At 34.5% G+C, this 15,188-nt stretch overlaps 1 protein-coding gene across 7 annotated transcripts in view; it reads left to right on the top strand.

Annotated features, from left to right (window-relative positions):
* Window positions 1–15,188, top strand: part of Bbx (BBX high mobility group box domain containing) — a 266,094-nt gene that overhangs the window by 167,721 nt on the left and 83,185 nt on the right. For all 7 annotated transcript variants that reach the window (XM_076867650.2, XM_076867649.2, XM_076867648.2 and 4 more), the window contains 2 exons: window positions 3,562–3,732; window positions 8,775–9,017. In XM_076867650.2, the coding sequence (XP_076723765.1) occupies window positions 3,571–3,732; window positions 8,775–9,017 (405 nt within the window). In that variant the 5' untranslated portion in view covers window positions 3,562–3,570. The remainder of the gene's footprint in view (window positions 1–3,561; window positions 3,733–8,774; window positions 9,018–15,188) is intronic.

Genomic DNA, 15,188 nt, shown 5'->3' with positions numbered 1-15,188 from the left:
TTTAAAGCCATCCTAGTATACATATTAGTGACTCATAGTCAGTGTTTAGCACTGGAGGTTGGTATGGTTGTTTGAGATTGTCCTCACAACTAACTGGTTTTAATGTTCAGCCAGGATGCTGCTGAACATAGAAGGTTAAAGTCTTGGACCATCAAGAAAAAGTCCTAGCAATAGTGGTAGGATATGCCCAAATGATTATAATTCAGGGAAAAATGTGGTAAGATCAGTAGCAATACAAAGTCTTTCTTCTGTATTCCTGAGTAAGGAATGATTAATTTCTGGAGTATCAGAAAAGACCTTGTAGCCAAAGTGTTATGTGGACCATATGGGAAGAATGAAAGCAGGGGATTGCAAGATGGGAGTGAATGTGAACTCAAAACCACATATACCTCTTATTGATTTGATTCTCAAGATTTTGTTTGTTCAGAATCACAAAGGCATGCACATACAGTGTGCTCTTTGTGTCGTAAGATTTTTTTATATTGTCATATTGAGACAGGCTTGGATCAAAAATACTCAGAAGATCAAAAATACTCAGAAGAAAAATATTGCATCTATACTGATCACCTACAGAATTCTTCACCTTGTCATGAGACCCTACCAAATATCATTAGGTATTATAAGCAATTTAGAGATTATTTTAAAATATATGGAAAGCCGGGGATGGTGGCAGGAGGAGAAGAGGCTGAGGCATGAGAATCACAAGTTTGAGACCAGCCTGGAAAACTTAGCAAAACCTTGCCTCAAAATAAAAATTTGAGGACATTCCCTCAATGACCAATCTTCCTTCTACTAGGTCTTACCTCCTAGAGTTTCCCCAACTTCCCAACATCACCATCAACTAGAACCAAGCCTTCAACATGTGAGACTTTGGGGGACATTTAAGATCCAAATCAAAACAGTAGGTTTTGTGTAAATGCCATACCATTTTATAAAGGACTTAGGCATCCTGAGATTTTGGTATCTGAGAGGCATCCTGGAATAAATTATCCTCCACTATACCAGGGGGAAAATGTATATTTGTGTGTATGTAAATTAAATAGCATAATGCATATAAAATTAAATAACATAATTTAATTCAAAATCTCTGGTCTAAAAATATATCTTTCTCTAGGCTCAGACCATCACTTACCCATTTAATTGCCTGACTTAAGTTTCCATTGATTCTTTTACTTATTTAAAAAATGTGTTATCATAAAATATTGAACCCCCAATATGGGTTTAATTACCACTCAACAGCTTATCCTGAAGTGATTAATAAACAACAGAAATAACCATTTCCTCTTCTCCCTACATAGCAAGCATTGATATTTTTGGAAATTGGGTTGCCTTTGCCAAGTTTTTATTTGTAGGTAGAATGGGAATCGTTAAACAATCTATCAATTCATAAGAAATCTTTATTCATTTATTAAGAGTAGACCAGACTAACTCGTTCCACTTAGAGTTTTCAATAACTTGTACACTTAAGGCAGCCTCACGAGTCATACAATTGCTTCAGATATTCAGTGTAAGTTTTTTGCTAAGAAAGCCAGAGGAACATAGCTTTCTCGTTTATTCTCTTCCTTTCGTCCTATCACTAATTCCCCTGCTGTGCCTTCTTGCCACAGTTTTTAATAGTTAATGAGAATTTTTATTAATGTTTTTAAAAATGATTTTATTAGAACAACTATTTTTTTTTTTGCAGTCCTGAAAAGAAATAATATGAATGTTCATCAGTGTGAACTGATTAAGGTTATTGTGATACATTTCTTATTTTGGAATATTACCTGGTTATTAAAATTGTAAATGATCAACCTGTATTGACTTAAAAGATAAAAAGAGCATGATAGATACAATTTAAAAAATTTGCTATTAATGATAATGTTTGCTATTATATTTGTCCATTTTAAGAAGGTATAGAATGATATAGTTTCTAAGAACATGAAATTTAGTAGAAGGCTAGGCATGTAGTTAGAGGGAGATAAATTATTAACAGAAAAGAATTCACAAATAAATTCATATACATATGGTAATTTAATATAGGATAAAAGCAGCAGTCCAAAGGAATGATGGAAAGCTAGATTCTGTGGGAAAAAGGTGTTGGTGCAGTTTTAGCTATTTGGGGGGTGGGTGGGGAAGCTGGATTCTTACTCCTTTACAATTTCCAGATTGATCACATATTTAAGATGAAGTCATGCAAATTTTGGGAGAAATCACTGAGTGTATATTTTTGGGTTTTGAAGGGAGGAAGACCTAAGCATGACTCCAAATCCAGGAAAATAAGAAACATTAATAAATTTGCCTATTCTGTGTTGTTTAGAAGGATTGAGAACTGGATGAATCTTGATATGTATGTTCATGGACCCCAGTTTCAGTTTTAGCATGGTGTTAAAAGTTTAACTGATATTCCTTTGTAGGCCTTGGACCAGTACATGTGTGCATTGAGCAAAAAGGCTACCACATAATAATATTAGCAACTACCTTTGTGTTTATAATTATCAGCATATGTCCTGAACCATTTTAGTATTGTTTGAATTTTTGCGTGAATATAAGTAAACAATAATTTTTATATTTATTTTACATCAAATGAATGAGACAGAAAAGTTGAGAGAAAACATAAGAAACTAAAATGTAGTTACCTCTGGACTGTAGGGCAGGGCATAATGGAGAGAGCAAACCTCATTTATGCTATTATCATCCACATAATATGAATCTGTATTAGATTTATTATCAAGAGTAATTAGAAGTCTTTCAAAAGTAATTTAGAATTTACGGTTTCTAAAAGACTTTGTCATATTCATAGCCTGGTTGTTTTTTAGCTATTTGAGCCAATCATCCATTTAAACAAACAAACAAACAAATAAAAGCTCCAAGAGTAAAACTTTTTGCCCATGTTGCCAACACATGTATAAGGAAAGGTGTGAGGGAACTTTTGCTTTGTTTTGTTGTCAATGGGCACAGAGGGTGTTCCTGCTGAGTTCCCGTTTACTGCATCATGATGTGAGTCCTTGAAGGCAGCAAGCCCATAGATCCTTTCTGAGAAATGTGTCATCTTAGGAAGTAGTTTTATTTCAGATCCAAACCATTTGATTCTTAAAAATTATTCATTTTATTTCATAGTAGCATAGGCACAGATTTATCGTAGTATAGAATGTAAAAGCTATGTAAATTGTTCTTAGGAGAGAATGACTGGAAGGTCACGTCTGCGGGTCCCTTGGCTTCATAGGAGGCACCTTTCGTTGTCCCTCTGATGGGAAACGTAGAAACGCTACCCTGAGTAAATATGAACAGATGAAGCTAACTGGTCAAATTGTCCTAAAGCTTATTTGGGTTTTAAGATTTGAAGTTATGGAGTGGAAGGAAGTAGATTTCATAAAAGACCAATTTTATTAGCTCAATTTAACTCACTAAAATGAAAGCTTGATTATGTACTTAAGATTCTCACTGAATCCACTAAATGCCTGAGCTGGTAGATAGTTTAGTCATTAAAAGTATGAGCCCATAAAGCTAAGGGAGCAAAATAAACTAATTTTAATCAAATTTACTTTGATTTTTCTCTGTGTATCTCTTTTCTCACTACAGGTCACAGTAATGAAAGGCAGTAATAGAAATAAAGATCATTCAGCAGAAGGAGAAGGAGCTGGAAAACGACCAAAACGCAAGTGTCTTCAGTGGCATCCATTGCTAGCAAAGAAACTTCTTGACTTTTCAGAAGAGGAGGAAGAGGAAGACGAAGAGGAGGATATTGACAAGGTAAGTCTTCCATTCACTCCAGAAGGTTCAAGTAAGTTTGAATACTGACAGTAATCTAGAAACTTGAGTACACTTGTGTGGTAAAGAAGATGTTTTTCTAAGAATCTGTATCATTTAAATCTCATGTGTTCATTCAACTGACATTTTTATTGATTGCCCTTACAGTATCTATTCCTCCTTACGGAAATGGATCTTTTTCAGTTATTAAATAGTATTTTATTTCTAAGTAATATTGAAATGCAGTGAGAGGGGAATGTTCTTAAAACTTGATGTGTTCACCAGAGGCACAACAGTGGGAATTCCCTCTGACGGCTTCTTCTTCTTCTTTTTTTTTTTCCTTTTTGCTTCCAGCTCAGTTCTGCCACCATAGAGCTCTTGGAGCTGCTTTCTTGGTCTTTGGTGCTCTGACCTTCATAGCATCTGACTCTACTTGTCCCACTAAGCCCCTCTGTTCACCTAGTCCTCCAAGTCCTTTTCTCTGGCCTCCCACCTGAGCTGTTGGCTCTTGTGGAGAAATTCACACATTCTCCCAGGAGAATTGGAAATTCAAAATCAGCCTCAGCAACCTAGAGGGGGCCTGTCTCCAAATAACATTTAAAAGGTTCAGTTGTTAAGCACCCCTGGGTTCAATCCCTGGTACACGCCCCCTCCCCCACCCCCCACCCCCCGCCAAAAGTCACACACCCTTTTTAGGTCTTGGCATAAATGGTTTCTCATCATTATTTAGGTCTCACACAAAAACTGCCTCCCTGAAAAAAATAATACCTAACCATCTCCAAGTATCCTTCCCATATTACACATTCCAAGTCAAAGGATTTCCTTCATAGCACTTAATACTATTTTCCATGTGTTTACCTGGGCACTTGTTTACATGTGTCTTTTTAGACTAGAGGAGGAGCTCAATAAGAGCAGAGGCCTTGCCTCCCTCCCTAGAACTGAGCATGCTGCCTGGCATGCATAGAAGTATACTGAAATGGAAGAATAAATGAATACATATTTTGTGTCACTACAAATTTTATAAATATATGTTTTTAATATTTTTCAGGGCTTTGATATTCATTTAGCCTTTTTTCCTTGACACTGGTCAATTCTCTCTCTCAGCAGAAATTAGAAAAATTTCTCCTGTTTCTCAGGCTTCAACTTTGGAGATACCCTGTATAGTCTCTCTTACTGTGACTTTTCCACAGAGATGGTAGAAGCCACCAGAATTTACTTCTTCAACTTTCTCTGTGCTCCTATATACACATCTCATTACTTACTCTTTTCCTTCCCCTTTCCTGTTTCAGAGAACTGGTCTTAGTTTTCCTTGTTTTAGTATATCTGTTGCTGCTTTAGTAGAACATCACAGACTGGATTAATTATAATTAAAAAAAAAAAAAAGCTTATTTGGCTCACAAGTTCTGGAGGCTTGGAATCCCAGATCCAGGAGCTGTATCTGGTGAGAACTTTCTAGCTGCCTCACATTGTGGAGGGGGTCTTGTGGAGAGGAAGCATACATGTGAAACAGAAAAATTCCTGTAGTAATCCACTCCCATGACAAATCTGTTCAACTGCCCTCATGACCTACTCACATCTTATAGGTCCTACCTATTAATACTGTTACAATACTGTTACTAAGTTCAACATGAGTTTTGGAAGAGGACGTTCAAAACATAGAGCATCCCTATTCCAGGAAATTGTCTACAATTCTCCACAACCACCTCGATGCAAGCCATCACCACTTCTAGCAGAGATTATTGTCCCTTCCCTCTTTTTCTGCCTCTGCTCTTGCCCTTCTGTAGTCTTTTCTCAATAGAGCAGCCAAAGGGATCCTTTTTGAACTTGAGGCTGTTGTGCTGCTTCTCTGCTTCATAAGGACATGGGCTTGTGTGCTCACTGCTCTGTGTGCATTACTTGGAACCATACTATAGCAGGTTCTCAGTAAATAGTGTTGGATGCAAGGTGGGACATCATTAAATCCTTTTCTCTTTTCACTGTGTTCAATGATCTCATCCACACCCTTAGTCGTGCTTTCCTCTCTATATTGGTCCCCAGATGGTTATCTCATAGTCTTGGGTCTTCATATAGCACACTGTGTAGCCATTTAAAATGTAGCCTCACTAGTCCTGTTCTTTCTCCTCCCTTGGGGGATCTCTTGAGAAAAGTGTTCTATATATGAAGAAACTTGCCACACAAGCTAGAAACACTTGATTTTGAATCTTCAAATCCAATGAGATACCAGCTGCTCTTGGCTCTATCTCATTTCTCTGGTGTTACATGTCCATTCCTGGTACTACAGCATGGGTTTTCACCTCTATCTTTTTTCCTAGACAACTGAAATAAACTTTTAGGGGATCTGTAGTGTGGTTTCTTCAAGTTTTACTCTTCACATGCCTACTGTATGCCATTGATGGGAATTAACTCTTTAATTACAATCTAATAATGTCTTTCCTCTACTTAAAATACCACACTTGGCTGTCCATTGCATCCAACTGTAGGTACTGGTGTCAATGTCTTACAAGGTTTTAATGGGCTCTTGGTAAAAGAAATTCCACAGAGTTTTTTATCTGTATTTTGCCATTTATTCATATGTTTTATTTATTCACTCACTTTTCAGTTACTCAGTTAAATAATTTGAACATTAGATGTTAATTAAAAAAATTTTTTTGATGCCTGTACTTGGCACAAATCAAAAGTTGATGATTCATGACAAACCCCCCATTTTTTTTCCCCACTCATCTATTTAGTCTGAAACCACTGGTTCACAGGATTAAATGCCCGTTTCTTAACATGGCAAAGCATTTTCTTTATGAAGTGGCCCATATTTTCTACAGCCTTATTTCACAAATCTTGTTTTCATCTTTTTTATACCAAGGCTATGGAACTGCATATTGATGTTAAAAATAAACCTTCAAGCCTTCATTGCTTCTAATTCCCTGTATTTCCCCCATTGATTATCTGACCCATTTTGATTCATCTTTCAAAATGTAGCTCAGACAACTCCTTTCCTAGGAGACTTTCTTGTGCTGTTAGTCATCCACTGATGCTTCATTATCTCACTGGCTCCTTGTTGTAGTCATCACATCATTTTTTAATTGTGCTTAAATTTCTCCCCTCCTAAAATGGTGAGTTCCTTTTTCCAGCTTTTAGCTTGAGTTTTACAATTTAGTAACTGAATCAAAAGTTATTCTTTCCTAAAGGAAAGCCACAATTATTTCATCAACTTTTACAATGCCAAATAGTCCTTGAAAATGCAAATCATTGTTAATGAGTGTATACATAATGAGGGAGATAAATCCGAATCCTTTATTTCCAATAGTAAGATAGCTATGGCTGCTAGATTTTTCTGTATTATTTTGTGTTTAAAGATAATCGATGGTTAATTAACTGCATTTGTAATACTTAAGACTTTAAAAAAATACCAAGCGATTAAGTAAGTGATTTTTCTACAGTATCTGACTATACTAATTTCCCAGTAAATATTGTATAGAACCCCACTGTTGTAGTTGTGGTTCTCAAAGTGTGATCCTCAGACCAGCAGCATCAGCATCCCCTGGGATGTTAAAAATACAAATTGTTAAGACCCTCTCCAGACCTACAACACCAGAAACTCAAGAGAATAGGACCTAGCAATCTGTTTTAACAAAGTCATCAGGGATTCCAAATCACACTCAAGTTTTTAAAGAACTACTGCCTTACTGCATAAGGTGGTCTAATGGCTGCCTTTATCCTTCTTGCTTTTAACTATAGAACAAGAAATTTAAAAAATGGTCTTAGTAAGAATTTTGAATTTCTGCTCATGGTTTCATTCTTTCCAAGAAACATTGTAGAATCATATTTTACCCTTAGAAGGTATTTTATAATTCTAATATATTTTGAGTTTCTGTGATCAGAGATATGTTTAAGAAATTTAATCTGGGAGCCAAATGTAAGAAGTGTCATAGAGATTAAAAGCAAGACTAGGCCACAGACCAAAGTGGTACTAGGGCAGTGGAAATGCGATTACAGACCCAGAAGACCTTAAACAGTGACTAAACAGAATGCTTATGAAAAGGGAGGATTTGAATCTGATGGTTAAGGAGTTTATTCATATCATAACATTTCACTAGACAAGATAGCTTGATACTTACAGGCTTAAAGATTTACCTATTAGTTTTTCTTTCAAGTAATCACGTTAAATGTTTATTTTGGTATTTTACATTAGGAAGCCCCACTTGTGATGTTTGCAAGTACATTGAGTGAACTGTATTAGCTTTTTATTACATGTTTTCATATTACACATTGTCATATTATATTATTAACTGAAGATAAGTGCTTTCTAAAGAGGAGAAAGAGCTAACACTGATATATTTTTATGTACCTTGTTAACTTTTGAGACAAATAAAACAAAAGCTAAATTTATTCATTCATTAGCAATTAATTATTAATGTTATACCAGACAAGAATTTAGGCACTATGATTATAAATGTAAATAAGAAGATTTTTGTTCTGAAATCCCTCTGTTTAATGAAACAGAAAAAGTGTAAGTAATTAGTTTTGAATTTAATTTGTTTGGGGGGGCATTATAACTATGCATAATAGTGGGATTCATTATGCCATATTTGTACATGCACATAACATACTTTTATTAATCTCATTCCCTAGTACTTTTCCTTTTCTTTCCTCCCTTCCCATTCACTTGTTACACTATCCTAATCTCCCTTTCATTATTATTGTTTGAATTTGAGTATTATGTGTACACACACACACACACACACACACACGGGATTGTGGCATATTTGCATATGGATATAACATTAAAATCTAAGAAATTATAATAATGTAATATATTATTATAATAAAGACATATACAATTGCTATAAACACTAAGCAGGATACATCATAAGCTAGTTTCCAAGTACCAATAGTGATTGATGATTTTAAAAAATCATTACTTCTTTCACTTTGTTTGTTATTTAAATAGAAGTAAGAAGAAAAATAGAGGTAAGAAAAAAATTACAAACAGAAATGGATTGTTAAATCATAATTGAGGTGTGTTAAACTTTTGTCTTGATTGGTAATAGGTTCAACTTCTTGGGGCTGATGGCCTAGAGCAAGATGTTGGTGAGACTGAAGATGATGATTCGCCAGAACAGCGAGCCCGTAGACCAATGAATGCATTTCTTTTATTTTGCAAACGCCATCGCCCCCTTGTCCGTCAGGAACACCCCAGGCTTGATAACCGAGGTGCTACCAAGATACTAGCTGACTGGTGGGCTGTTCTCGATCCAAAGGAAAAGCAGAAATATACAGACATGGCCAAGGAGGTAGGTTACAATGACAAGGTGTCATGATGGCTTTGAGCATCCATTCCCATTCAGGAAATACCAAGTACCTACAGAAGGTCTAGCAATGAGAAAAATCAATCCTGAATCTCAGGTGCTAAGGGAAAATAGAAGAACTGTTTTCCTTATGTTCCTGTGTCCCAGGCCCATCTAGGAAATGCTGGTGGAGGTACTGAAAGCAAGTTATTACCAAGTTTTTTCTCATGGTCAATACTCCATTGATTGACATAAGGGATTGATTTATTATGAATGGTGATTTATTAATTATGTCTGGTGATTTTCTTTTAATTTTTTTCTAGGAACTCATCTTCTGCTTTTGGAGAATGTCCATGGTAAAGATGACAATCTTAGCTTATTCTAATTGTATCATGCGAAAGAGTCTTCATATGCTAAATGCTTTGTGATCATATATATAAGTCAATCTCAAGGTCTTAGCAGCAGCAGTTTCTTCTTCTTAATGTTAACTTGAGTGAGGAAGTTGGACAGAGTTGTATGCCTTTCAGCTATAACATTTTTTTGATTTTGTAATACAAAAACACAGTTTTTAGGAGCTATGCTTAAACTTGTTTCTGCTCCAAAGGTAGCACCACATGAATATTTAAAACCAATAAAGGCATGAATGGCAGTAGAACAGGATGTACTGTGATGTGTTTGTGTGTGTAAACACTGTGGAGGCAGTCCTTGGTGAGAAACATTTCCACTCAGGAAGGTTATTCAGAGAGGTGGAACATTAATCAATTTCAAAATGATAGCAGTTAATATATAATTTACTAAGATTCTATTTCTCCATTAATCTGAAATTAGTTTAAGATAATTACACATTTAAATATATTATGAGTGGATTTAGTCCCAAGTAAGAGATAAGCAAAACCATATTCCTATGGTTAAACCTGAAAGGAATAATTTTAACCGTATTTCTTCAGAGTTGCAACTTGAGAAAAGTCTTGATTCATGGAAATCCCTGCTGCCCAAACATTTGGTTTATGTCTGTGAAAAAATGAACCAGCAGGGGATAAAGTATGTAGTTTCAAGATATTTTATTAGACAATCAGTATGTGGGAAAAAATAATACTTTGTTTTACTCTGGTTTTATTGAGTTTTTTAATAAGGAAACATGCAATGTAAAGATTTCTTGTGAGATGTTTAGGAAAATTTTAATCCAGAGTAAAGGATTAGCATAGTTGCTGTGTAATTAATGATCACACTAGGCGTCCGGAATTGACTATTGTAAAAGATAGAATTTTAAGTATGTTGGCCATCTGGAAAATTTAAAATTAATTGCAGGAACCTACATTATTTTAAATGTTTCATTAGATTTGTACTAGCCTAACAGTAATTAACAGTAAAACTTTTTCATTAAATAGCCTTACATTCTTTCATAGTCATGCTTATATGGTAAAATAAACAATTATTTGAAGCCTCACAGGGAACTGCATAAAGCTTCCTATAATTAAACACTTGAGTTTGTTTTGAATTGCTGTTTTTGGGTAACATGCAGCATATCCCCAGTATATTGTTTGCCTTTTCTTAAATGCTGCTAATTTACAAACCCAACAGGTGGCCACTTTTAAGAAAATGAGGTATTATTTTTGTACAGGAAATCCCTTACTAATTGCTTAATTAGATTCTGACAATGTTTGCCATTGTGGTTGTATAATGGAATCTTTTAAGGTGGCCCCCTACAGTCTAAAAATGGAGCCCATAATGTCCCACATTACAACTTGCCATGTTTATAGTTGCATTTATGAAAGTTTGCCTCATTTCTCCCACAAAATGTAGATGATTTAGCTATTTTCGAATTTATGGCACAACTAGACTCTAGTCATGGTTCTTACTTGTTTCTACCTATTTACTAAATGATTTCACAGTTACATTAAAGTATGTGTAATTGTGCTGGTGCTTTTTATTTTAATATTGTAGCCTTAATTGGAATGTCATTTCAATCAACAAATACTTATTAAGTGGCTATTGTGTACCAGGTTTTGGCGGTGGTTGCTAGTTATAGAGGCCAATAATAAATATGTTCTGTGTTCATCAAATACCTTCCCCTCACTTTTCAAGCTATATTTTAGATATGTAATCTTTTAATTTTATACCCCAGTTTTAAATATTCTTTATTAGGTGCAACACATATTCTTTCAACATAGTGTATGTTTGTGATAGCTTAACTAATAGCTATCCTGTCATTATTAGTTGAGTGAAAAAAACAGTCATGCATCACTTAATGACAGGCATGCATTCTAAGAAATGTGCCATTAGGCAATTTGGTCATCGTGCAAACATTATAGTGTACTTAAGACATTTACAATGTCACTAGACAGTATAATCTTATGGGATCACTGTTTTGTGTGTATATGTTGTATAGTTGCCCAAAACATTGTTATGTAATTTATTCCTTTCTCTCTGTAGTTTTAAAAGAAGCATGTTTTAAAAATAAGAGCGAGTAATAATTAATACAAATTTAGAGTGATTCCTTTCTTATCTGCTAGTTCATGAAAATTTTATCTGACTCTTCCCTTACTCCTGATTATCAACCTTGTGTTAGTACATTTGGTTAGATGAAACACCCATTCCATAATTTGTTGTCATTTTCTTGAATTATTGCCCAGTATTAATTTGCATTGTTAGAGAGAAAAATCTGGTTGAATGAGGGTTTTATATTCTCTGATGAATCTCATCTAAACAATAACTGATTGTAAGAAATCTTAAAAGTACTGTCCTACAGAGATAACCTGTATTGCATTTTGAATTCAGTAGTGTGCAGTGATGGTACAGTGTTGTGGATGTTAACAGGTTTTGATTTTTGAATGTGTGACTGCATATTAGGAGGTGCAGAAGCAATTTTACCTTTCCTTTTAGCATCTTTATATAGAGGAATACAAATCTCTGCATTTTTGCCTAGGATATTGATGGATATTGATGGAACCTTCTGATTGTCACCTAAATTTATTATTATATTTAATGGATTTATAGGATCATAATCTTGACCTTTAGCTAGAATTCAGTACAAAGAGGAGGGCTGAATCTGGAAAGTTTAGACAATTAAAATGACCTTGATGATGCTCCCTGCCTTTTAGGACCAGAGGACCAGAGAACCAGGGGTATGCAGTAGAATGCATGCATTTATTGATTGATTTGTTCATTCCTTGCTCACTATTTTAAGCAAGCACAAACATGTAAGATGATCTCTCTCCTTCGAAAAAGAAATCTAATACTTGTAGGAGTTAGTATTTTGGCTAGTCATATGTTGGGTGAACAATGGTATATTTATCCTACCCAGTTTAAATACCCGAGAGCTAAATGGATTTAAGTGTGGCTAGAATGGTAACAATAAAATATTTTGCATCTTATGGGAAGAATCTGCCTATGCTAGAGAGGTGGAAGTATATCAGGAAAGACTTTATATTCTTGGTTTTGATGATAGGATTCAAAGAGAAAGACAAGGCTCAGAGTAGATGTGGGAACTTAAGATCAGTTTCAGGAACTAGGAAGTTTATTTTACCTAGAGCCTGGGTTATGTGTATGATAGTCACAGGAGATAATGATGTAAAGGTAAATAAGAGAATCACGAGAGATCAAGTTGAAGAGTTTGTAAGTTCAGTTGTATGCAGGTAGAACAGCTATGGAATTAAATGCAACAGAATGAAATTTGAATGTGACTCATACTTCCTCTGTGTAAATATTGGTATCTGTTTTCAGTACTGGATAAAAGATTATCACCACTGCAAAACTCTATGGAGATTTCAATGACTTCTTGCTCCATATTTCTTCAAGACAAGATTAAAGTATTTTTGGTTATTTCTTTGCAACTAGGATAATTTTATACAGACCATTCATTCCCTTGTTTTGGCTTCATCAAAAATGAAATCCACTTCAAAATTGTTACACCATATTTCTCATGAATTAAAGTGTGGAGGCCTTTCTTAACTGTTATGCATCATGCTTAGCAGATAGAATTTGTATTCTTGCCAGCGTGCTGCAGCACTTGATGTACTGTTAGAGTGGCACCTCATTCATCCAGCATCCTTGAGAAGCAAATGCTATACATAAGTGATTTCCAGATAGATGAAACTTTAGTGTTCTTTTAAAAACTACATTTTTATTTTGTATATTTACCCTGAAAACTTTAGTTAAAATTTGGTTTGCTTCCTTTTCAGAACATCTTTTGAATTTTTTTGAATAATTTCTATCCTTTATTTCCCAGAGGGAATTATTGGTGAGCCTTTGTGAATAATTGAGTTGCATTCAAATTTTTATTTATGTAGTAAATGATTCTCAACTCTTTTGATTTTTTTAAATTTTCTCTTCACTTTTCTTTGGGTTTCCTCTTTTGAATCCACTCTCATTTGTCAGCTTTTTTCTTTGATCACCTCTAATCCAATGACTCATTGTGGAGCTTTCTGAGTGTGGCTTAATCAGGACCCCACAACTCTAGAGGGGAAGTAGGTGGTAAAAAAAAATGTTTGTGCTCCATATTTTGCAACACTCCTGTTTTCTTAAACTTTTGCATTCTTGGATTCCAGACACCAGGACTTTTCTTAGCTGAATTTAAAAAAATATATCCACGGGTTAGGAGCATAGGTCAGTAGTACAGTGCTTGTCTAGTATGCAAGAGGTCCTGGATTGATCCCCACCATTGCAAACAGTAATAATATGTAGATATATCTTTGGTATAAATTTGTAAAATTTATAAAATGTTCAAATATTGCTTTACCATGTCCATGACAAGGTACATTTTGCTAATCCTCAGAACAATCCCACAAATGGATTATTATTTTCCAGAAGATAAAGATGAGATCACTGAGGAAAGTTAACTTTTCCAAGCAAGCAAAGTTAGTACTAGTGAGGCTGGGATTCTAATAATTAACTCTCTTTAACTTAGATCTCTTTGGATTTCCACATCTATAAAATTTCTGTTAGATGCCTGCTGCCCTCATAGGGTTGGATGTAAGGTACAAGTGAAGAAATATATAGGCACGCATTATGTAAAGTTTAGTGCTCTATAAAAATGTTAGTTTTAGAGTTAAAACTAATGAGCAACTTAATGTTTTTATTTGATATTTCTTCACCCTACTGATAAGTCACTGTTTTTATTATGAATTGTTACATTGAAAGCCTACTAAAGGCAAATTTGAGACTTTGAAGCAGAATCAACAAGCAGCAACAAAACTAGATAAATCATTTGTCCAACTTGGCAGAAAAGGTCCATTGTGATTAATAGCCTCTAACAAGATAATCATCTGTCGGTCATCTGTTTGCTAGTGAATAATAATATTTAAATATTCAAATCAAATCTAATTGCTAGGACTTTATAAAGACCCTGGAACTAGTGAGGAATATTGAGAGTTTATACTGAGCCTCTCATACTCTTGGTATCTCGTTCCGGTTGTTAATTGTTAAGATTGATTGTGAGACCCAATGCTCAAATATGATTTCTGATGTTACTACAGTAATTCCTGATTACTTTGGAACTTGTGAGCATTCAAAGGGATATGAGTAAAAGTTAACTTTTGTACCATTTGAAAAATGTGCAAATTCTTGATGTAGATTTTTCTGTAAGGAGTAATTTTAAAGTATTTAAGGAAAGTATTAAACCAAAGTGAACATATTTTTAAAGAAAATGTAAGCATTTTGACAATTCAACATGAATTAACACTTCTTTCTAATCTTTTAAAGTATCTTTTCTAGCTAATGTTTTCTCACCCAAATCCCTATCTACTTTTTAAGAAGTAACAAAATTAAAATTGTAAAAGACTTCTTAAATTATGATTTTTAAAATTAGCACATACTGACTTTTCTCCTAATTATCCAAATTAGTGAATAAAATTTACATATAAAAAGAAAATACTGTCTTAACATTAATCCTTACCCTTACACAATTCAAGAGCACCTGTAGATAACTCCCTTGATTTCAGCTTTTCCTTTGACTTCTCCACCATAGATCAACCAAACAATTCTCTGATCATGCGATTGAAGCCACTGTTTCATGTGTATAATTTCTATTCGAATAGCTTTATCATTAAAGTTTTTCAGGCTACTGTATAACTTAAAATATTTTCATCCAGCCCAAACCATAAACTTAATTCAGTGTTCTGTCATATGAAAGTCTAATTAATTTTCTTCTTATTAGAAACAGCTATCAAGTATAATTCA

This window comes from Callospermophilus lateralis, chromosome 10 (assembly GCF_048772815.1).
Source record: "Callospermophilus lateralis isolate mCalLat2 chromosome 10, mCalLat2.hap1, whole genome shotgun sequence".
NCBI classification, from domain to species: Eukaryota; Metazoa; Chordata; class Mammalia; order Rodentia; family Sciuridae; genus Callospermophilus; species Callospermophilus lateralis.
Note: the sequence above shows the minus strand (reverse complement) of the source record. Positions and strands in the feature narration are given on the sequence as shown.